This window comes from Sardina pilchardus, chromosome 1, assembly GCF_963854185.1.
Source record: "Sardina pilchardus chromosome 1, fSarPil1.1, whole genome shotgun sequence".
Lineage (NCBI taxonomy): Eukaryota > Metazoa > Chordata > Actinopteri > Clupeiformes > Clupeidae > Sardina > Sardina pilchardus.
In genome coordinates, this window is record NC_084994.1 from 47,994,493 (window position 1) to 48,018,839 (window position 24,347).

Consider the following 24,347-nt stretch of genomic DNA (forward strand, 5'->3'; position numbering starts at 1 on the left):
CTTTCACAAGGATACTTCTCTTTTCAGCTCTCCTAAAGATGTTCAGCTCTCTTAAAGATTGCTAAACAACACTGTAACTCTTCCTGCAGGACATCTACACCTTCTTTTTCCTAAATCAAGGCCTTTTCTTCACTGCCTCCTTCTTTTCACCAATTCCTATACTGTATTTGTCATACAGTGCCAAACATCCTTACATACTAGTACTCTACCTGCACATCGGACATTTCCTGTTATTCAATGTCGATGTCAATTGTACAAAATCATGGATTTATATTTCACAAACAGTGATATTGTATAATCATCAACTTACCTGAAGCACAAGGAACCAACAGAGGAGGCTTAGCATTTGGGAAGACACTTTTGATGGCATTTAACACTCTCAAGTCACGGTCCATCATCACTGACCTGTAACATTAAAAAAGAAAGAAAATTAAGAGAAGTCGTCGCGTCACTCAAAAGCATATTATAAAGAGTATATGGTTACATTCACATTTGCATTTAGAAAACAACTTACACTTGTCAACTATTCAAACATGTAAGCAAACATTTGTCTGACCTTGGATAGAAGCTCGGTTTGGTTGATTGAAGCTTCTGTAGGCAGAGGCTTACAGTCGCAGTGGTTTCTTTGCTTAGGATAAAATAGGCGAATGGCACACCTCTTCCAGCTTTGTTGATCAACAACAGAGCATAAAATGCATACCCGTATAGGCTGTTATGCCTTTATATGAAGCATCCATGAAAATCATTGGATGGGGGTTGTCCTCCAAATGTTTCTTTTGGAAAGCTGTTTGAACAACTAAAATTAATGGTTGATCGTTTTGATGTGGTTGGTAAAAACAGATGCTCTCTTTGAGTTCTGTGGATACTAAATTGTCCACATTCACAGAATCACTACCCACACCTCTGAGATTTTTCTTTACAAGCCGAATGTCAGCAGGGGTCAAGTAATACCGGCCATTTTCTTGAGCCCAATCATGGCTTTTAATTAATGTTTCAGAAATGGAGCAACCCTGTTCAAGCCATATTTTGACCAGAGAATGCAGCTCTGGGTGGATGTGATTCTTCTCCTTACAGTCTTCATCATGACCAGTGTGCTGCAGCATCCTTTGAATTATGGCATCTGTTACTCAAGCCTCCACGATGACTTTAAAAGAGATGTACGCCTTACAAAAATTGGCCCGTGTTTTTGTAGCTTCCCCATTGCAGCGCTGCGTATCAATACAGTACAGTACCATAGTACAAGCTCAATGAGCACAGTAGTACAGTATTGCCTGTGGGCTGTTCTGTAGGACTGTAAAAATACGTAAAGTATGTTTCAAGTATTTGGGGAAAGTATTCCTACAGTACTTTGCATTCCTACACAGTTTACAGTATTTTACTATTTGTTTGGCAGCTGAAGGATTACCAACACAAGGGCTTCTGTCTCCTGAACAGGAAACTGAAATCATGAGCATTGTCCTAGAAGAAAACGCCATAACATTACGGCAAATACAAAGAAAGATAACAGAAAACAATGAGATATTTAAACATATTGATAGGGTAAGCATATCAACTTACTGTATCAGCTTATCTACTGTTTGTAGTACTGTTTGTAGGGTACCAATGAACAAAAAAAGGCCCAAGTCATTATGATGAATGGAGAAGAAGTGTTTTCAATTCATTGCAGTGTTTTACACTGAGCACATCAGTGTTCAACTGGTCCTTATAAATGTCTTGATATATGATGGTTTGTGTTGTGTCTTGTGAGAACACAAGAGCATTTTGAGGAGAAATTACATTGTTTTGCAGGAGAATTGCAGGGTTTTGCCCATTGTGTGTGTTGTTTTGGATTTGTGTGTAGAGTTCTGAGAGTATGAGGCATGTTTTCAGAAAATGTGTGTTAATACTCGAGAAAAACAAAGTCAAGAGACCTCATTTTAAAGCAGATTTTTGCAGATTGAGATTTGTAGCAGATGAAGATACAGGTGAGGCCGTGGCACTGGCGTCTTAAGCCAGACCTAGCTCATTTTACTGAAGTTGCCAGTCTACGTTTATACTAGGCGATATTAACATTTAATAACGCTTTCAAAGGTTAGTAACATCATAAATCAATAGTCTGACACGTTGTCTCTGGTGTTCTGGAGTGGCTAAGACTGTTTTTTAGTGGCAGGCTTAAGAAACCCGTTGACTTGCGCTAGCCTAGCACCGGCGGACTCTGCAACTAGAGGGGCCGTGTATAACTCCTGTAGATATACAGCACCCTCTATAATGATTGGCACCCCTGGTTAAGATGTGTTAAAAGCCTTAAAATAAATGCAGTTTTTATTGTAGAAGCATACTCTCACACTGAAAATTGTAGAACAATTTAACCTTCAACTGAAGTGAAGTGTAAGGGGGGAAAATAATCCCTGACTAAGAAATAATTATTCTTTATAAAATTACCTGTTCCACAATTATTGGCACCCCTAACAATTCCTAGGAAATAAATGTAATTAAAGTTTTTCTGTCATTTCTACAGTAGTTTACAAAGTTGATCAGAGCATGTACATGAACATTTCATTAGATTAACATTTAATTAGTAATTCTTTAATTCCTGTTTCCCTGGGGTATAAATATGACGTGACACAGTGGCTATTTCTCTTCAACATGGGAAAGACAAAGGAACACACCGTTTAAGTAAGGCAGATGTGTGTCGACCTTCACAAGTCAGGCAATGGCTACAAGAAAATAGCCACCCGCCTTCACCTGCCCATAACTACGGTCAGAGGAATCGTTTAAAACAGCTGGAACAGTGGTAAACAAGCCTGGAAGAGGACACAAGCTTATTTTGCCACCACGCACAGTGAGGAGGATGGTAAGAGAAATAAAAAAAATCTCCAAAGCTCACTGTTACAGAATTGCATCAAATGGTTGCATCTTGTGGTCACAAAGTCTCCAAAACAACCATCAGGCGCTATCTACATGCCAACAAGTTGTTTGGGAGGCATGCACAGAAAAAAACCTTTCTCGCTCAAAATGGTTCACCAGACACCGTATCAAGCTCCTACCATGGCCATCTTAGTTCCCAGACCTCAACCCCAATTGATAACCTGTGGGGTGAGCTGAAGAGGAGAGTACAGAGGAGAGGACCCAGGTCGCTGGATGATTTGGAGATTTTGTGCAAAGAGGAATGGTCGAAGATCCCTCTTTCTGTTTTCTCTAATCTTGTGAAACATTATAAGAAAAGACTAGGTGCTGTTTTATTAGCAAAAGGGGGTTGTGCAAAGTATTAACATCAGGGGTGCTAACAATTGTGGCACACATGATTTGATGTAAAATAATTATTTCTTAATGTGGGATTCATTTCCTTCTGAATAAATGCACTTGAATTAAAGGTTGGATTTTACGCTTTTTTTTTCATTGTGGTCCTATATTATTTTGAAAAAAAAATGAATTTATTAGAAGCTAAAGAACACATCTTAACCAGGGGTGGCAATAATTATGGAGGGCTCTGTATGTATATAACTGTGTATATTCCTTTAACTGATATTTAAAAGTCTGTATCTGGAGTAAAGAGGAAATCAAGTCGCGATAAGCTGACTGACGAGCACGAACGAACAGGAAGGACAGGGGAACATATTGCAAAAGTAATTCCATAGGAAATATATAGTTATACTGTCTACATGAGCATGATGAGTAACAAAGCTCAAAATGTTTGCAATATGTCCCCCTGTCTTTCCTGTTCGTTTGTGCTCGTCAGTCGACTTATCGCGACTTCACCACAAGATGGCGCCCAGCGGAGAGATTCTATGAAGGTAGCCTACTGCTTGAATAAACAGTATTTTTAATAAACTTCCTGTTCACTTCCAAAGTTCTAAGTATCTCGTTTTAAATGTCAGGACCCTCAGAAGTCTACCAATACAGTGTGGAGTTACTTGGAACCGTTTTATTCATTCTTTATTCTTTATTAGGATCCCCATTAGCTTCCCCACAAAGGGGTCGCTCCCTGGGGTCCTGTAGTAAAATCATCATCATTTCAACATTACAAATATTAAAATGTTACATTGCATTTACATTCCATTATTATTAAAAACACAAACAGTCTAGCCAACACCATAATCGCAACTGGACAAGATCAAGCATTCACACAAGAGCTTATATGCCTGACTCTAACTTAAGAAAATGTTGCTTAAGTGACTTCTTGTATCTAACACAGTTCTCAATGTTTTTAATGTCCAACGGGAGCCTATTCCACATGATAGAGCCCCTGTAGAGTACAGTTCTTATCATACAGTTTGTGCATGGAGCTGGGACACCCAAAAACCCATTTGTCACTTGTCTAGTTCTATACCTATGGCAGGGGTCGGCAATTAAGTTTGGCCTCGGGCCAGATATTTTCCAAGCCATTACATAGCGGGCCACAAGTTTACAACCAAAACAATGGCTAATTTAATTAATTAATATCGGCGGAGGTAAAAATGATAGGCGCTCTTGAAATGTCAGAGCAGAGACATTCAAGCAGGCTGATGTAGGTTAAATTTGTCGACTGGTCATTGGGGGCGCTATTATATGCCTGTGTGTTTAAAAAATGAAAATAAACAACACCAGAAAAAACATTTCCACGCGTTGCTGTTAGCTGTCAAAAAATGGCACTATCAAAAAATCTGAAGAGAAAAGTTAACAGCGAAAACAGGATCTTTAATGATGAATGGACAGAGCACTATGCCTTCTTCCTCCCTAATTTTATTAATGCAAAGCCCACATGCCTGATCTGTAACAACTAACGAAGGTGTCTCTGCATGCAAAGAGTAGCCTACAAGACGGCACCACGAAACTAAGCATGCTAATTTAAAGGTTGCGTTCCTAAATAGCCTAACACGCACGCTAGCTATGTTTGAAACTCATGTTTTACTTTTCACAGTACTATGTGCGTAAATTGCCTGTTTTATGTCAGGCCTGTTTAAAAGAAGTCGTGTTTTAATTATCACCATAAGCCTATGTCCGTTGTTTGAATGACAACATGTGTTTTAGGGACTAGCTTGGAATTTGAGAACCAGCGCTGTCCACTGACTTCATTTGTTTTTGCATGTTGTGCGTTCACGCTGCACCTCGCTGCGTGCTTCTTCACTCGTATTCAGATGAAACAAATAGCTAAGCATTTAGATTGATTGAAATTCTTCCGTTCTGGAAAGTTACGTTTCAAAATAAAGAGCATGTTTGAGACTGGCAGTCCGACTTTTTTCCCCCTAATTCTCTGGTTCAAAAGATCTCACGGGCCAGATGTTTTTGCTTGCGGGCCGCATCTGGCCCGCGGGCCGCCTATTGCCGACCCCTGACCTATGGCAATCACCTGCTAGTATCAGCCAGTTGGAAAAGAACTGAGGTGTTTTCTTCCAAACTGAGTTATGCATAAATCTCAAAAGATGGTACCTAGATTTTGTTTCAACAGTTAGCCATGATAACTTTTTGTGCATCTCAAAGACATTTGTACGGAATGAGCAATGCAGAGCAAGTCTGGCTGCTCTATTCTGCGCAACCTGAAGTTTTCTAATATTTTTGCCAGCAGCACTTGACCAAACAACAGGGCAGTAGTCCAAATGTGACAAAACAATTGACCTAATGACATCAATCATTATGGAGGATGAAACATATGTTGCACATTTTCTTGCCATTGTGACAATATCATCAATTTGATCGGACCAAGAAAGTAAATTATCCAACTTCACTCCCAGCAGTTTAGTTTTAGTAACCTGCTCTATAGGTATGTCGTCAATAGATAAATTCAATGTGTTGGCTTTAGCAAGAGCGTTCCGTTTACCAAAAACAATACATTTGGTCTTAGATATGTTCAGCATTAATTTGTTCATTTTCACCCATCTAATTATGTTTTGTAGCTCAGTGTTTAGATGTTCTTCTAGCTCAACTACAGTGTGTGAGGAGGTAAATAAGGTAGAGTCATCGGCATACATCACCACATTAGCATTTCCAACAGCAGATGGTAAGTCATTAATGAAAATTGAGAATAAAAGAGGTCCCAAGCAGCTACCCTGTGGAACACCACAAGATACTGTATTTCTGTCTGACATACTTCCATTGAACAATACCCGCTGACTTCTACAGGAGAGATAGCTTCTCAGCCAAGCAATTGCTAAGGGTGAGAAACCATACTTTTCAAGTTTTAAAATCAAGATATTGTGGTCAATAACATCAAAAGCTGCTGTGAAATCTAGGAGCACCGCACCGACTAATTTTCCCTCATCCATGTGTGTTAACCATAAATCTGTCATATGTACTAATGCTGTATTTGTAGAGTGGCCTGGTCTATAAGCATGCTGATCAATTGTTAGTAGATCATTTTGACTGAAATAATTCAAAATTTGATTAAGAATTATTTTCTCAAAAATTTTAGATAGAGCAGGGAGTAGACTGATAGGCCTGCAATTAGATCCAGTGAAATCTGCCCTGGCATCTTTTGGCAAGGGTATAATTTTAGACTCTTTCCATAGCACTGGAAAAGTGCCACTAAGTATACATCTGTTAAAAATATGGCATATTGGTTCACAGAGTAGTCCCGCTGCCATTTTTAAAAACTTTCCATCAAGGTTATCAATTCCAGGAGATGCATCATTAGAAATTGAAAGGAGCATTTTTTCAACTATTTCTGGGTTCACTGTGTCAAATGTGAAATGAAATGATTTCCCCCTCATAATGCAGTTAGTGATGTTGTGTGTTGGATCACCATCAAGTAATGGCATTCTAGATCTTAAGCCATCTACTTTTTTTTAATGGTTTAAAAATAGCGATTTAGCTGCATAGGGTACGTGATGCCCAATCTAATAGATTCAAGCCTACTGCAAGCACGGCTGAAAACGGCGGAGTTCGGAATCCTGGGGGTGAGCGAAGGTGTCTCTTCAACACGTGTAAGTACCTTTGGGCCGGTGTGAATATCGTGAGCTTAAATATATTGTTTCTGAAGATAATTTGCTGCGCCCTTGCGGCACTTCTGCAGCCTGGGCTGTGCGGTCGCTGCTCCTTACGTCTGCCAAAAAACTAAAACTAACTGATAAAACAGGGTGATTATCAATATAGCCTATACTAGGCCTATTTTTTATTAGCTCAGGCCATTCATATATTAAAGAGGAATAATGCAGGATTGGCGATTTCATCTCTGGTTTCGGTTTCGTTTTTCGTTTTCGCTCGTTTTATGCTTGCATATTTCTCTGCAGAGCTTCCCCGACAGCTTTAGGAGGTGTTCACACGAGGAGGTTTTTATTTACAGAAAACACTTGACCTGGGTGTTTTTTTAAAAGATAGAAAGCCGACATGGGTTTTTTTATTCCCCCAAAACAGCACCGAACGTTAATTTCAATTCCCATGACAACTGCCGTTCTAGAGCACAAGTACCGTTACGTGATTGCTACTGGTTAGCTTAGCTTGCTAGGTGAGCGGATGAAAACGGAGAATTAATTTTTACAATTTTGGCCCAAAATCCCACCAATCGACCTCCAGATGGTCTCCTTATGGTAAATGTTGTGGTATAACTTGTTGGTCATGTCGTATAGCTCTACATGTTCACTCACAAGAACAACTAGCTGTTCGGCTGGCATCTTTTGTCTTTGTTTTGGTCGCCATTTTTTTTTTCTGAAAAAAGAACTTTCAATAAAGTTTCACTGTGACGCAAACTCTCGTTCATTGGTCAGCTGTCAAAAAAACACTTGACGCGGGGTGTTTTTTCTTGGAGAGTAGAAATTTCTCAACTTGAAAACCACCCGGGGTAGGTGGAAAAAAACGCCGGTGGCGGTGGTTTAAAAAGCGCCCAGTTCCTTTTTTAAGAAAACCTCTCTGTATCATAGGAATATAATGTAAAACATCCACCCGCAACCGGTGAAAAATCATCCTCGTGTGAACACACCCTTAGCATGTATATTTATACATATATAGGCTATGTATAAATATATAAATTGCAAGCGTGGTTCTTCTTGTTCCTTTCGCGTCTCTGACTTCCAGATGTAAACAGCAAACGATCGTTTATCAGAAAGTTGCAAGGTTGTAATAGCGGAGAGGGACACTAGGGGCGGGAGGAAATGTGACTGTTTTCGATAAAACTGGTCAGTCAAGCAAAACAACGATTTCTAAGCGATTTTATGACTATGAAAAAGTTGCATAGGGTCTCTTTAACTCATGCAAGACGCATCCCATCTCTCTTATAGATAGTGTGGTAGTAGGCATGTGATGTAGGCTAGTCTACTTTAATATATCCGAGAAGATGTAACCCTCCAGTTGTCTGGTTTTCACCATACTAAACTCAATCTTTTAAGATTGAACATTAGTCTGGGGAAGAGGCGTTTTAATTCTACTGCAAAAGAGGCGTGATCAATGTGCATCGTTCAAATGACTCTGTACGCAATTGCCAAGACCGGGGATAGTTGGTAAATGAAACTTTTAGCCTACCAAAGCCGGTCGGTAGAATCACAAACACGTCCTTCTGCTGTATGAACTGTTCCAGGGCAAGTTTTTGTTCTGTTTTCAAAAAAAAACTTGCCATTAACAGCTTCCAAAACAGAAGCTACAGCGGCTGCTGCTTTCGTTTCATTGCTGCTTACGGTAAGTTTCGTTATCGTCACATCACCGGCCAATAGCATGCCAGGACTAGAGTATGGACGTTTCTGATTGGAGCTAAAGATTCTGGCAGTAAACAGAGGATTTTGATCTGCTGGTGTCCAGCCTGAGCTGCCGAGCGAAATTCAAATTTCCCGGAAGTTCAGGCAGGGTTCACCCAGCCTAACCCTCCAGTCCATGTGGCCTGCCTGCGAGTGGGGTGCACGTATGCATTAATGTAAACCGGACTCTTACATCGCGGACTTTGGCAACGCCTAGAGTAGCAGGTGAAGCCTCATTGGATTAGGTTCAGCTGAGTTCAATTACATCTGTTTCCTTGATATCTGTGAAATGCCACAGGGTTGTTGATGTTTTTTGTATGTGAAGTATTATAAACTCATATGCAGATGTGTTGAAAACTTAAACGTGTAATTCAATATTATTTTTTTAAGTCTATGTTTCTTGCGCCAGTGGTCCACAGCCACGAGTGCATTGCAACATTGAAAATTGTTTTATTGTTTAAAAAAGTGGAGGATATACATTACCCTGACGCAGCTTCATCACTAAAGCCTAGAAATCTAGGTGCCCCTAGCAGCAGGCTATGATCACTGAGCATTTGATCGCTAAGAAGGCTGTTAAGAGTGGGTCAGCTCGATCTTACGTTTCCTTCTTAGTGAAAGATCTTCTTAAGCTAAGAGTGACTCTGGGAAACACGTACTTCTTTCACAGCGTTCTTAAGAGCGCTCCAAAGAAGATCTTAGCGTTAAGAGCTTCTTCACATGTTTGGGAAACGCGGCCAATGTCTGTACTGTTCTAGCAGTGAAAAAGAAAACCCACAGACAAGGCACGGGTGGTGGGTCACCAAAAGCTGACCTCGCCCCAGCAGAGGACTTGGCCTTGGATCTAAATAAAGGCAGGCCTGTGTTGGAGGGCATCCCTGGGGGGACAGAGACCCTATGTAGCATATGTCCCTCCCAAGATGCCACCCGCTTCATACAAGGTATGTCCTTCCATCTGGGACACAACCACATTCATATTGAATCCATTTTGACTGTCTTGACTTTAGTTTGGCTATTGCCTTGCAGTTTCTGGCAGCACCGTCTTGCTGTTAGAGCCACCAGCACAAGCACCAGACGATGCTGATCCAGTGAGTACTCCATCAAAGGCATACCGTAGGCCTGGCATGTCTTAGCTACTGAATATGAATCTGATTAAATGTGATAGGGTGAAGGCACCAGTGCAGCAGCAACAGCACATGACTGTGATGATGAGGAGACCATCTCTGTGGATTCCAGAGGGCATGAGGTATCATGTCAAGCATGTGAAGGTACTATTCAGTCTACAATGTGAGGAGTCGTCATTTGGAGCCATCACAAAATCTCATTTCTGTAACAGGACCCAGATGCTGTACAGGGGGATAGCCAGCCTGGCAACATAGTGAGTATTAATGGAGAGACACTCCATCGTGCAAAATTCTCTCTGTGCTAATTGTCATGTGTTCACAGAACTCACAAGCTGTCAGACAGTTGTATAGCAAGCACCTCCGGCACCAAATAGAACTGGCCGATCTTGACATAAAGTACAAGAAGAAAAAGATGGAGAACCTCGCACTGGAGTCCGAAATAAAAAAGAGGACCATTAGAGAACTGGACCTTGAAATAAAAAAAACTTGAGCGAGAGGTGAGTTATGCCTTCAATGCACACTGGATGCTAACTGTAACACAAATATATTAATGATTATTCTCCTATCCTCCCCCAGCTCCAAGAAGACACGTAAATAATACAATAACTCATCTTAAATAAAAGATGACACTCCTTAAATAAAGAAATGCAACCCGGCTGCAGAGCACAGTGACAGAGGGGGCATTTGCTATTTCATTTGCAGCGTGTAAGGCATGACCATCCCTCCCATTGTGAGCGCACTGGACCAGCGGCATCTTTAGTCGCTTTTTTGTTTCGTTTTTTTGCCCCCAGCAATCGGTACAAATAAGCATCGTTATATACAGCAATTCAGCAAGATAGATTTGGCCAAACATGGGCCCCCTTTGCGGTTACATCAGTCTAACGACAAAATAGAAATGTAACGACCTATACATACACACACACCCCCACCCCACCCCCAGCACCTATATGGAGGCCCAGAATGTTGGGTTCCTTTGTACTCTGACAATGCCGTGTCCATTTTTGCGAGATGTGGTGGATGAGGAGGCACTTGTGCTCAGGAGAGCCTTCAGGCGGGAGCGGGTGTTCAGAGACCGGTTGGACCCACTGGCCTACCCGGATGACCGTCTATATGAAAGGCACAGGTTTTCTGCAGATGGCATCAGGTATTTGTGCAGACTGTTGGGTCCCAGGATCAAACACCGCACAGCACGGAGCCATGCACTGAGTGTGGAGCAAATGGTCTGTGTGGCCTTGCGCTTGTTTGCAAGTGGAGGCTTCCTTTACTCAGTGGGGGATGCGGAACAGCTGAACAAGGCCACGGTTTGCCGCACTATAAAGGAGTGTGTATCTGGTAGTCAGAGCATTGTCAGATGTGTTCATCTCCTTCCCTGGCCACAGAAGACACCGTGACATCAAAGAGGATTTCTATAGGATTGCAGGTAATAGAATCTACAAATTACAGGACAATGGTTAACACTCATAGCAGGATACTCATTACTTTGTGTTTCCTCAATGTCATTGGCGCATTGGACTGCACTCACATCAGGATAAAATCCCTCTCAGGTGCCCATGAGGTGGATTATGTGAATAGGAAATCCTTCCACAGCATCAATGTTCAGGTGAGTAGAACTTTTTGATATTGTCCATTGATGAGCACTGTTCCTTGCCTGTGATCGAATAGAATAAAAACTGTAATTCCCACACAACAATGTTGGTGGTATGTCTGTGGCTCAGTCTGGGGGGGATCAAGAGCAGGAGGGGATAAAATAACATGACTAAATGAGTCAAGTAGCAAATCCCCTTTTATGTGCATTGATTGGTTTAATGGTCCTCACCTGTGTGATTCACCTCACTGTGTGCTGTGTGTGTTCACTAATTCGGTTAAATAGGCTACATGCAGGAAAGGCTCTCTGTACACTCGTTTGTTTCCAGTGGAGCCAGGTGTGTTTGAGCCTGCCGCTATTGGTAATGCAATTAGTGTCTACATGGACCCGGTTGGATGCTGCACCTGGGAATCAGCACGTACGACAAAGAAAGATATACGTGTTGAAATTGTTATTATTAGTTGAACAAGATATTCAGTGTCAGAGTGGAAGATTTAACGAGCATAATGTAACAGAAGATGCCGTTACAACAGTTTAATTTCCACTGGAAATAAATGAGTGTACAGGAAGAGCCTTTTGTGCACCTAGGTTATTGGGTTAAATGCAGAGAAACGAATTTCCCTCACAGGATCAAAAAAGTATATATATATTTATTAGGGCCCGAGCACCGAGGTGAGGCCACTGAAGTGGCTGCACCGTAGGTGCAAGGCCTTATTGTATTTGCTCAGATTAAATTTCTCCTGGGCCACATTTTGCCTTTTTTCACCAACGAGGCATGCTCTAAAACTCTTGAAATTTGGCAGCTATGTGTGGAATTGGTAACGCTACTCAGCAACAGAGCTCTGGCCAAGGGTGTGGCTCAGGGAGTCTATAGCGCCACCTAGCACGTTGTCTGTTGTGGTTGACACATACATTCACGGAAATGGCCCAGATTTGGTAGGCATATGTGTTGTATGAATCTGAACAAGTTTTACATCTAAACTATATAGTGAATCTTAGAAGAATTTGAGTTATGATTATGAATATGATTTTTGTACATCACGTATTTTGAAACACTTCTCCTAGACGGTTTATCGAAATCATGTCATATAAGCACTAAAATGATCTTGAGGGGTTGCTCAAGAGGAGTTGCGACCAGATTTTTGAATTTTCAAAGTATATTGAAATGGCGAAGATTTGAATTATGGCGTCTTATTAAGAAACAGGAAGTTGGTGTTATAGGCAGAAAAAAGGTAATAAATTGGATGTTATTTGGCAGCTACATGTGGAATTGCTTCTGCTAGTCAGAGACAGAGCAGTGGCTTCAGGACTCTATAGCGTCACCTAGCAGCACGTTATCTGTTGTGGTTGAAGCAAACATTCACGAAACTAAATCAAATGTGGTAGGCTTGTGTGTTATTGCTACCGCTAGTCAAAGACAGAGCTTAGCACCACCTAGTGTGTTACCTGTTGTGGTTGACGTATACATTCACGAAAATTAATCAAATTTGGTGAGTTTGTTTGTTATTACTGCCGCTAATCAGAAACAGAGCTCTGGCCTAGGGTGTGGCTTAGGGACTCTATAGCGCCACTTAGCGCATTGTCTATTGTGGTTGACACATTCACGAAAATTAACACTAGAAGCGCCGTGCCGTTCTGACCCACTTATACCTAGAAGCGCCGTGCCCCGGTCATTTGACCGCTTTGACGACCTACTAGAAGCGCCGTGCTGGTGTGAACTACTTAAAGCGCGGCGAGGCGGTCAAAAGACCGCTGAGTCCTTAGACTGGGAGGCTGTTACTTACACATAATGATAGCTAGATGGCGCTTCGTGCACGAATCAAATCGTTTGGTCATAAATTTTTCAGACCGTGTTGTTGATAGTCTGTGGTTGTTTCATTATGACATACAGCACGTTTGAGTTATCTGTTCATTTATTTGTGTTGATTTGTGTTGTTTGAGGTAAAAACTCTGGAAGAGTTCTTGAACAAACCTTAAGCAAATTTGACTTTCAACTTTTTCATAGTATTTCATTTTTTATATTTCGTTTTTACATTTTGTATGCTACTTAGAAATGTTATTTATAGGCTATTTTAAAACGGAGGCATATGCGTTCTGTGATTAGGAGCCTGACCCGACGGGAGGGGAAGGATGAAAAATATCGACCCAACACCGGTGTTGTTGGATCTCGAGATCCGTAACCCGCAGTTCGGGTTTGGGCAGATAATCTAAGCTCTAAAATGAATGGGTGGCTAGTTGTAATTCACTCCCCAAATTCACTTCTATTCATTTAATAGGTAGCCTATAGGCTATGTTCGCGCCGCCGAAAATGATCGGACCTGGAACAAAGAGCCTAACCTAGTCTGGTTTCAATTACACAGTAGCCAGGATTTCATGCCGCATTTTACAGGCTACCGCGGCTACTTTCTAAAACAATTGTCATTCATTTAGGGAGAAGCATCTTGTAGGGTCTAGCTACCTCGGAGGGAGGGAGATAGAGAGAGCAGCTACGCTGAGAAGGCATAGGCACGAGAAGTAGGCTAATTAAAAATGATCAGTGAAAGATATTCTCTGTTTTTTCGAATGAGTAGGCTATGTTTCGATGTCTGCTGAAAAAAAGCTATAGGCCTATTGTTTCTACAATTTAAGCTAACTTCTATGTGAATTCGTGATTCAGCATTGAGACACACATTTTAACGTCTTGAGGAGACAGAGCTGTAGCCCACTGGTTAGAGCTTCGGCCCTTACGCCAAAGAGTTACTGGTTCGATCCCCGATCTGTTTATGGCAGAAGTTCTTTTGAGCAAGGCATCAATAAAGTATATTCTATTCTATTCTTTTCTATTCACACAACTACACGCACGAATTCGAACATTCTGAAACGCGCATATGCGATGAAACATGATTGCGCATTCTTCTACGAGTTGCATGTAAACAACAAACAGCCAGCCTACAGCCTATGCAGGGGGCAGAGAGAGGGTGTGGGGGTGGGGAGGCAGTTGTCAATGCCGCAGTGATGTCGTTAGCCTAAGACCATGTCCACACGTAGCAAAACGACCCCCCCCCCCCCCCCCCCTCCGTGAATTGGTTAGACGTGTATGGGGGAGGGGTAATGATCGGTTTCAAATAGGCTATGTTTGCAATGGATAGTGTGTTATGTATAGACCCCGAAGCCATTTGCTTTGAGAATAACGGCTGGCTGATGAAGTTAGTGGCTGACTAGGTGGCTCAGCCAAAACCTAAATGCTGCTGCAGCCGCCAAAGTTTTCATGGCTGATAATGGCTTTAGTTGCCACTTCATGTCTACAGAACAACTGAGTCCTGTGTAGCCTATCATAGCAACGAGCACAATACTGATGTGGTGTATCCAGTGGGAATCGTTTATAGGCTATCGTTTATTTTTCGCGTGTGTCTATATGATATAATTATTTTTAGATGCAAAAAGTCTAACTGGCTTAGCTAAAGTTTGTCAGATGGCGGCTCAATTTGGCTTAGAAAATTATTGGCTGGCGAAATTATTTTTTCGTTAATGGTAAACAGTATTGTGATTCATCCGTTTATTTCAGATAGTTTGTTATTAAAAACTATTATCTGATTAATTAACAAAAAATAATTGTTCGTCGACGTTGAAAAACGGTCAGTGAATTCAGTCAACCTGAGCTACAACATTTCGCTCGTGCCGGGATGTGAACCCAGGTCTCCCGCGTAGTAGTCAAGGGATTTAACGTTGCGCCACTTAACGTTTTGTACACTTTAGAATTAGAAATAGCATAGGTGTTTGACGCAACGTAACTCAGTCAGTCCAGCAAATATGTAAGAAAATGCGTATACATTAGTCTGAGCTTTAAAAGATAGCCTACACATAGAAGATAAGATATACAACTATGAATGTATGCATACGCGCCCTACGTACATAAATAGGCTACGACGAATTTCAGCTGAAAATATTTTTTACACACGTAGGCCTGCCTAATGGAACAACGTCGCAACGTTTTCAAAACAAACTCGCATTTTACCACTGTAAATCGCCTCCATAGACTATGCCATGTAAATGAAAAATAAATCACATATATAATACATATTGCACATATATAAACTATATGTTTTATGGTAAAATATTATTCTCATGCCCGACTGACAGGAAACCCTTGCGACCTGCTGTGAGAATAGAATAGCAAGAGAATAGCAGCCTGGACAAACATGGCCGAATGTAAGTGTCAGGACCACTCGGCTCAAAGTAGAGCTGAGGAGAGACCACACTGAAAACTAAGGTTTAAAGTAAAATATGTTTAATTAACGAATGAGCATAACGAAAATCAGTAAGTGGGACGCTAACCAAAAGTGTTGTGCATATCAGTATATGTAAGTGTAAAGTGAAAGGCAAAAGGAATAGCAGCGACGACCGCAGCCAGCCTTGCGTCGTCAGGCCAGAGCAGAATGAGAGAGAGAGCGAGCTGACGAGGCGGCCATGGTTTTAAGCACCCTCCCATCAGCGCACCAGGCACGGCCCACCTGAACAGCTCCACCTAGAGGCGATACATACAGAGGTAACAGCAGACAATGCAGGCCTGGGAGAGACACACCCAGCACGGGCGTGACAGTAAGACAACATAGTGTTGTCACATAAGTGAGCGCAAAATAGCTCTAAACTAGCTTGTACCGGTGTGCTTTTTGATCATGTAAAAATTCTGGGTGACAAAACACTCGTATTTAGGAAAAGTCGTGAACGTAGGGTCCTGGAATTTAATCGAGTGAAAAGTTTTTTTTTTTTTGCAATCACTGCGGTCAAAAGACCGCAGCCCGGCAGTTCCAGGTATATCTGTAGGTCAAACCTACCCGGCGCTTCTAGTAATACGCGTCAGCGGTCAAATGACCGGCGCTTGGCGCTTCTAGTGTTAACCACATTTGGTGGGCATGTGTGTTATTGCTACCGCTAGTCAGGGATAGAGCTCTGGCCTATAGTGTGGCTTAGGGGCTCTTTAGGGCCACCTAGCATGTTGTCTATTATGGTTGACACATACATTCACGACAATTAGGTAGGCTTGTGTGTTATTGCTGCTGCTAGTCAGAGACAGAGCTCTGGGCTAGGGTGTGGCTAAGGGACTCTATAGCGCCATCTAGCCTATTGTCTGTTGTGGTTGACACCTACATTGATGAAAATTAACAAAATTTGGTGGGCATGTGTGTTGCTCATGCACATGCCCACCAACAAGTAGGTGTTGCTTTGTTAGATTCCGAAATGTCACGGGTCCGCACCGCAGGTGCTCGGGCCCGCCATCGCCGCTTGCGGCTATATTTAGTATTATTATTATTATTATTATTATTATTATTACCTAATGATTTCAGATGATCTGCAATGCTGACTGTCTGATCAGCAATGTTGTGGCGAAATGGCCTGGCTCGGTCCTTGACTCCAGAGTCTTTCGGACCTCTGACGTCTATCAGCGCCTATCACAAGTTGAGCCACACAACCCGTATTAATAACCACTTTTTACATCATGGCTGTGTGGAGAATATCACTCTGTATGAGGTTGTAATGAAGAGATTTTGTGTTGACGGGTGAATTCTCTGGTGTGTTGCTGGGAGACAGGGGGTATAGTATGGCTGCCAGCCTTTCCTCCTGACACCCTTCAGACCCCCAGGAAGCACAGCAGGCCTACAGCCATACCCATGCCAGGACCAGGGCCACAGTTGAAATGGCCTTTGGCCTCCTGAAGGCACGCTTTCAGTGGGTGCCTCTCATTTGGGCTTTTATATGTCCTCCCTCGCTCCTCGGGCCTCGATCCTCACTGATCTACATAAAGAATGATGGGGGGGAAACAATGGGATAGTCTATCCCGTGTTAGTTCAGTGGAACGCCCCTCGAGGATCGAGTATCGAGGATCGAGGAGGCATGTTGAGAGGCACCCATCAGGGCTGTACACTGCGAGCACCTCGTCGCAAATGCGAGGAGATATATATTAGTGCTAATTGAAAATATGAAATGGGAGCACAGGTGCGAGTACTGAATTCAACCTTTTTATTCGCATTTTGCTTCTAAAAATCCACAACAAGTGGATCAAAGTATAGGCTACAATTTTCGCGCATCTGTACAAATTTCATAGTTGACAACTCTAACGCTCCTGGCTGGAGACTCACGCTTTCAGCATCAACCCGCTGTCTCTCACACACGCAAGAAATGTCACTCCAAAACCATTCTTCTTTTTCTTCAATCTGTTCGTTATCAGTTGGTGACTTTGTAGCGATTAGCCTACCGTTGAAACGGCAAACCATGATAAGAATGTTGACTATATAGCCTACAATTACCGTGTTCATGTCAAATATTATTATTATCACGGTTGATAAACACGGTGTGGAAACCGTGTTAGCTTCACCCCAGCCTGCATTTGACATAAGCCTGGTTGACTTATATGAGAGAAATCCGACTGATTCTGTTGTCTAAATGATGGATTTAAACACGATTTGGTGTAGGCTACACCTGCTTTAAAAAGGCGGAACATTTTCATTGCAAATGTGCGCATCATATAGCCACTCTGCGTCTTTGTATGGAGGTTACATTCACATTAATTCCATTCCACTAACGTTATCAGGAGAATACCGTAACGTTTTATTTTGAGCTCTGGTTGTCACTCATTGGATATAACAGATATAGCCTACCAAACTCCAAGACGAGTCATGGTAGAGTAAGTTAAGCACCCAATCAAACATGACCAAGGAAAAAGTGACAACTCACGATGCCATGCCATGGTAGGCTACCTAAATCATAGAAGTTAACGTTACTGGACAGTGGACACTCATCTTTTCTATTACACCAGAAATATTTGTCTTTACCTTTGTTCGTTTTTTGAACATTTAAGTTATTTAATGAAAACATGATGTATCCTTGAACTAGCCTATGCTTGACTCCTTTCCTAAAACCGAATGAAACCTAATTATGTTCACGTACATCTTAAAGTGACAGGCACTCAATTAGACCTACACACCACCCCTGTAATATCATTACAGTGTAATCAATATGAAGTATTCAGTTTACTGAATATTTTAAGCTATAGGCCTAAGTAATTATGCAGATCCTAAAATGCTATAAATTGATAACAAAATGTATACAAATTCTGAATTCAAAATATGAAATAGAAACAAGACAAGCCATTTTCTGTGTGTGTAGGGTTTGAGCAGAGACTATGAGTGCCACTGCTGTGAATGATCTGTATCCTGTTTAAGGCAAGAAGGTTTTCAAGGAAATTTCATAGTGCTCCTAAATTTCTTTCTGTGCTCCTAAACTTTTTCATTTAGGAGCAGCTGTGCTCCTAGTGAAAAAGCTTAGCGTACAGCCCTGCACCCAGTGTCTTCACAAATTGAGGGTCAGCCCTTCGAGGGCATGTGACATTACTGTGGCTTGTGCTGTCCTCCACAGTGTGGCCTGCCTGAGGAAGGAGAGGGCCCCCAGAGAGGCCCAATGGTAGGCCCCTTGGTGTAAGGTCTGCCAAATTATGAATAGATCCCAATCATGTAGGTTGATGTCCGGCGGTGTCATGCCTCTCTCTTGTTCTAAAGGGCTCGAAACTCTTTCACTTTTACATCTCTGTGATTACCGGGAGTTGTGCTCTGTAACCTGGTGACAAGGTCAAACAAAAAAACAAGTAGAGGAGATTGTGTGGAATGTGGTTTCAAGCCAAGACACACTCACTCCCTCGCTGAGCTCTGTGGCTCTGTGGCTCTGTGGCCGCTTTCCTGCTGCTCGGCTTCCTGCTCCACAACTTATCTCCAAAGCCTGATCAGGATTGGAATGCAGGAGCCTCCCTCCCTTATTGTTTGAATTATGTGGTTGCATAACTCATACTGACACATACACAGACAAATGTAGAAATACTTGAGGATGGCTGTGATCAGACCTCTCCAGCTGGTAGTCTTGTGGACATCAGGTAAGTGGCTGTCTTTATCATCCTGGACTCTTTTTTTTTCAGATCTCTAAAGCCCTTTTCAGACAGGTTTTGCGCACATTTTGCGATAATTGCCTACCGCATTTCTGACGCTAGCGGACATTCAGACATGAAGCATATATGCACAATGTGTACGGCCACCTGTTGTTCACATCTAATGTAGAATTTCCGTCCACTGGGCAAATAATGACGTCTAATAAATGCGGCCACACTGACAGCTGTGCATGCGAGTGTAGATCTGTGAGACCGAGGGATGACCGTCACCATCCCTTTTTGAATTTCTGACCAAAGCTAATTCTCTTTTCCCTGCAGTGTTCTTTTCTATGGCCTTTAACATAGACACTGTAGGACCCAAGATTTACAATGGACCAGGACCCCGTGAAGACTTCTTTGGATACAAGGTATTGCAATACCAGTCTGGAGGAGAGAAGGGGTGAGTCACGTTTGTATCATCATCATAAACCATTCTTTATTCAGGGGAACTTGACTGAGCTTTAAGCTCTTTTTCAGCAATACCCATAGGCTACAACTATCACAAGACAAGAAAAAGAATAAACAAAAAAGACAAAAGATGCCAGACAGAGCTGTGTAGTCCCCAGCGTACCCGTGACATCCAGACAGAAGAGAGGGTAGGACAAGTCTCATGTCATGTTATACTGTATCACCGGAGGTCTAAGCCGTCAGAAAATGTATGGTTTATACACTTCAACAAGTTTACCCTTCATGGTACAGATCAGTGGCGTATCAAGGCAGGTGCGAGCCCCGGTGCGACATGGCAAATCAGACCCTGTCGCGTGACCAATTTATTATCTTAGTGTAGGATGTATTAGATCTGTTAGGCCTACATGCAATACACATTAAGGATGACTTCAATTCTCTATGCAAAGGACCTCTGGAAACGAAGTAGTTTAGTAGTTACAGATACATAATGAAAAACACACGACTACATAGGACCCATTACATTTGAAAACATAAAAACAATATATATAAACAGTCTGCAGGCCAGTGTTATCTAATATTACTGCATTAACATCAACTTGCATGGAATTATGGGAACACTCAATGCGCTGAAACCTCTTCAACCCTCTGCTGAAACTGCAAGCATGGATTGCTTGCTTATAAACTCGCACTGCGCAGAAACTAAACTTAATTTAGCCTAACTTATTCAACCGTGCAGAAACCAAATAAAATCATTAATATGCATACAATACCCAATAGTCTATGCGTGAATTAGGCTGTGAGCCTTTCGTTGTGCAAAATCGTCAACGATGTTCCCAATATTTAATGCTCTAGCTCTCGTATTTTCAATGGACAGGATAGCTAACCCACTGAGCCTCTACTGCCCCATGCTGCTCCTTAGGTAAATCTTAAGTTTGAGTTTGGAAAAAGATCGCTCAGCTGTTGTCACAGTCACAGGCAGTGTCAAACAACAGAGTGGTAGGCTACACACTTCCCCGAATGTGGATGTTACACTGTCGTAAATAATCTACCACCAGCAGCATTTTGGCAAGTTGAAAAATAGATGTTCTTCTGTAAATATAACATATAGTTTAACTAATGAACAATTCTTGAACAATTCTTGCAGTATCGCCCCCACCGTCAACGCATGGTATTGCATGCTTCGGTGCGTAGCGTATCAAAAACTGGGATGACACATTTTGCTACGCATCGACGCATAATGGCGGCCGAAGCCTAGCGATGCGTAGCCCTGCGGGCGCGTATGCGTACATTGCGTAGCAATGCGTTGAGTATGTAAGCACTCTAACTGGTCTACCCCCACTTCTCTTGCTTTTCCTTTAATGATCCAGCCAAAGCTTTTGGTTTTCGTACTCACTCTCTCTTGACAATCTATCAAGGTATTCAAGCCTATGTGGCCGTCCTGGTGACCCTTAAGGTTAGGCGTAAGTGTTCATAACAGTCTTCTTTTGTAAACGTCGGGTTCGCGAACCAAGTTGTTGGTGCTTGGTTTTATGTGTAGACACCTAGAGCAAGTTGCTGACGAGGTTTGGCGCTGTTTTGAGCAGTGTTAGTGGTTTAAAAATGTGATTTTGTCTACCCGTAGTCCCTTCCGACAATAGTTCCCGTGCTTCTGTGTGAGATTCTCGCGTGACATTTCTGTGGTTCAGATTGGTTTGCTGTCTCGAACTGATTCTAAGTGTATACAAACTATTCCAACGTTTACAGACTGATTGGTGCTTCGTTTTATGTGTAGACACTGTCGTGGAAAAAATGTTCCACTATGCGAATCCAATTATCACTAATTAATAACACTTAACTATATACTAAATAGCACTCCGGAACAAAGCGTCCGTAGGAGACAATACAGACGGGAGACTTCTGTAGACTGATGATCTTTATTCCCCATATTGCAATGGTAGTACAGCGAAAACAAAGTTTCAGGCTGACAGTCAAGACAATAGGGAGAAGGTGAGGTGTCATCCGCTGGCCATCCCGATGAACGTCCTACCCGAGATGGCGGGGGTCTAATCTTATATACCTGAAACATATTTCTTGCCGTCCCCGCTCGCATCATCCCATATTCTTTTAGCCAATCAGTGTATAGTAAAGTATTCAATTCAATTCAATTATACAATTTAAATGTCAGACACAGGAACACATAAGAATATATGCAGTAGGCCCCATGTTAAGGCCTATGAACCACACTAAGATCAAAGGCAGTAGGCCCAATGTTAAAGCTTATGAACCATGAATGCATCCTGTGAATTCTGACTAAAACATCACTTTTTTTCGCCAAACTTACACTTTAACAGGATTGTTGTCAGTGCACCACTTCAGAACAATGGAACTGGTGGGGTCTTCATCTGTAATGACACAAGTCCACACTGCGATCCCATTCCACTACCGAGTGCAGCAGAGGCTGATTCTGAAGGTCTGTCCATCTCATCAATGTCTCTGTCTCTGCATACTTAGAGACTTTATGTTGTCATAATACCCATGTGTCACATCAGTTACACTGTTTTTCCTACTCAGATTTGATCAAGGCAGTTGGAATGTCGGTCGCTGTCAGAGCAAAACCAACTGTCCAATTTACTGTAAGTTCTGTTTTGCATTTTTCTCCCTTCAAAATGTATTTTAGAGTCGACAAGAAAGTACGACAAGAAAAAGATGATAAAATGAAAAGTCTTGTGTGACTTTGTCTGTGTGTGTTTGTTGCGCATGCTGTGAAATCCTGACTTGTGTTTAGATGATGTTTCTCTAATTTCCCTTCAGGCCTGTAGTCCTTCATGGAGTCATGATTGTGATGGGACTCCCTATCTCAACAGCATTTGTTATCAGTGGAGCAGCAAAGGCCAGGTCTCTAACATCACCTCAGCTTTTCAAGGTTTGCAGCTCAGACTCTTTATTTATACATAACAGGGTGGCTGACAGGGTGATACAATTTCAGCAGCAGCAGCAGGTCTCGTCTCATCTACAGTACATTCATATGTGGTTTTGGGCACAGTCAGCTGAAAAAGATCAGAAGTTCTGATTTTTACAGGGGAGTATTTGTGTTATACAGTACCCTCCAGGATTATTGGCACCTTTGGTAAAGTAAACGTAAGAATATGATTCAGGAGACCCCCCACTACTCAGACTACTAATCTGAGGTACTGCACCTATTGGTGGCGCTATAATAATCAATTTTCTATTTTGGCTCATATCTCAAGAGCAGTGAGACCTAGCCTCAATATGTTATCGAATCACTGATCTTTGCAATCATCTGTATCTTTACTTATTTGCTCTTCTGCTCTTACAATGTCAACTTATTCCACAATATTCAAGTAATGAATGCACAATATTCAAGTAATGAATGCTGAAAATGAAAGTAAAGTTAAAGAAACCCTATGCAACTCTTTCATAGTCATAAAATCGCTCAGAAATCGTTGTTTTGCTTTACTGACCAGTTTCATCGAAAACGGTAATATTTCCTCCCGCCCCCAATGTCCCTATCCGCTATTGCAACCTTGCAGTTTCTGCAGGAGACGATCGTTCATTGTTTACATCTGGAAGTCTGAGACGCGTAAGGAACAAGAAGAACCACGCTTGCAATTTATATATTTATATATAGCCTATATATGTATAAATATACACGCTAAAGCTGTCGGGGAAGCTCTGCAGAGAAATATGCTAGCATAAAACAAGCGAAAACGAAACCGAAACCAGAGATGAAATCGCCAATCCTGCATAGTTCCTCTTTAAGAACTCTAAGACCATTAATTCCATTCCCACAAAATGTTACATACATCAGCTACAGTAAATATTGTTAAACTAGATGTAGATGTAGATGCAATATGTTCAAAACTCAGCTGCCCGACTGCTCACTCACACCCCCTCCAGAGAACACATCACGCCCATCCTCCGTCAACTTCACTGGCTTCCTGTAAAACAACGCATACATTTCAAGTTCCTTCTCACCACCTACAAAGCCCTAAACAACTTTGCCCCTTCATACCTGACAGACAGTGTTGGGAAGGTTACTTTAGAAATGTAATGTGTTACAGTTACAAGTTACCCTGTTTAAAATGTAATAGTAGTGTAACTATTTTAATTACTTTATCTGAGTAATGTAACTAATTACTTTTTGATTACTTTTTGATTACTTTCCTGATTGCTTCCGTTGTCAGTCACAGTGCATCTGACTTTGGTTTGAATCTTGTATTCTGCATGAATTTTGTTTAGTTTTGTTGCAACTGCATCATAGGTGTGTCAACCTTTAATGCGGGTGCATGCCAAAGCTGCAGAATGTCTCTCTAGTGTGTCCTTATCAATCCAGTGACATGTCCAGTAGTCGAGATGAGGGGGATGGCATCCCCCTTTGGAATTGATAGGGTCAAAATCATCCCCCCTCTGAAACGGCCATCCCCCTCCCCATCCCCTGTAATTTTTTCAATGAATGTGGAAATATCACCACTATTTAATTTTCAACATTTAGCTTTTGCGCACATTGAGGCTGAAATAGCCTACTGTGGACGAGGGGCATGTTCCTCCTATTGTCACGGCAATCAGCGACATATGCATGCAGCCTTCTTTTACTGCCTAGGCTACTATGCGCACAGCAGGTGATTTCATTCAGCAGCGTCATGGCCAAGCGACAAGCAAAGTTG

The 24,347-nt window shown here is 41.9% G+C and overlaps 1 protein-coding gene and 1 pseudogene across 1 annotated transcript in view; both read left to right on the plus strand.

The window, feature by feature from the left end:
- Window positions 1-10,725: 10,725 nt before the first annotated feature.
- On the plus strand, window positions 10,726-18,765 carry LOC134079515 (putative nuclease HARBI1; annotated as a pseudogene).
- A 413-nt stretch (window positions 18,766-19,178) lies between these two features.
- Window positions 19,179-24,347, plus strand: part of LOC134079524 (integrin alpha-L-like) — a 62,435-nt gene continuing 57,266 nt past the window's right edge. Inside the window, exons 1-5 of the mRNA XM_062535616.1 lie at window positions 19,179-19,224; window positions 19,555-19,675; window positions 22,014-22,132; window positions 22,234-22,295; window positions 22,474-22,585. Coding sequence (XP_062391600.1) covers window positions 19,179-19,224; window positions 19,555-19,675; window positions 22,014-22,132; window positions 22,234-22,295; window positions 22,474-22,585 — 460 coding nt within the window. The remainder of the gene's footprint in view (window positions 19,225-19,554; window positions 19,676-22,013; window positions 22,133-22,233; window positions 22,296-22,473; window positions 22,586-24,347) is intronic.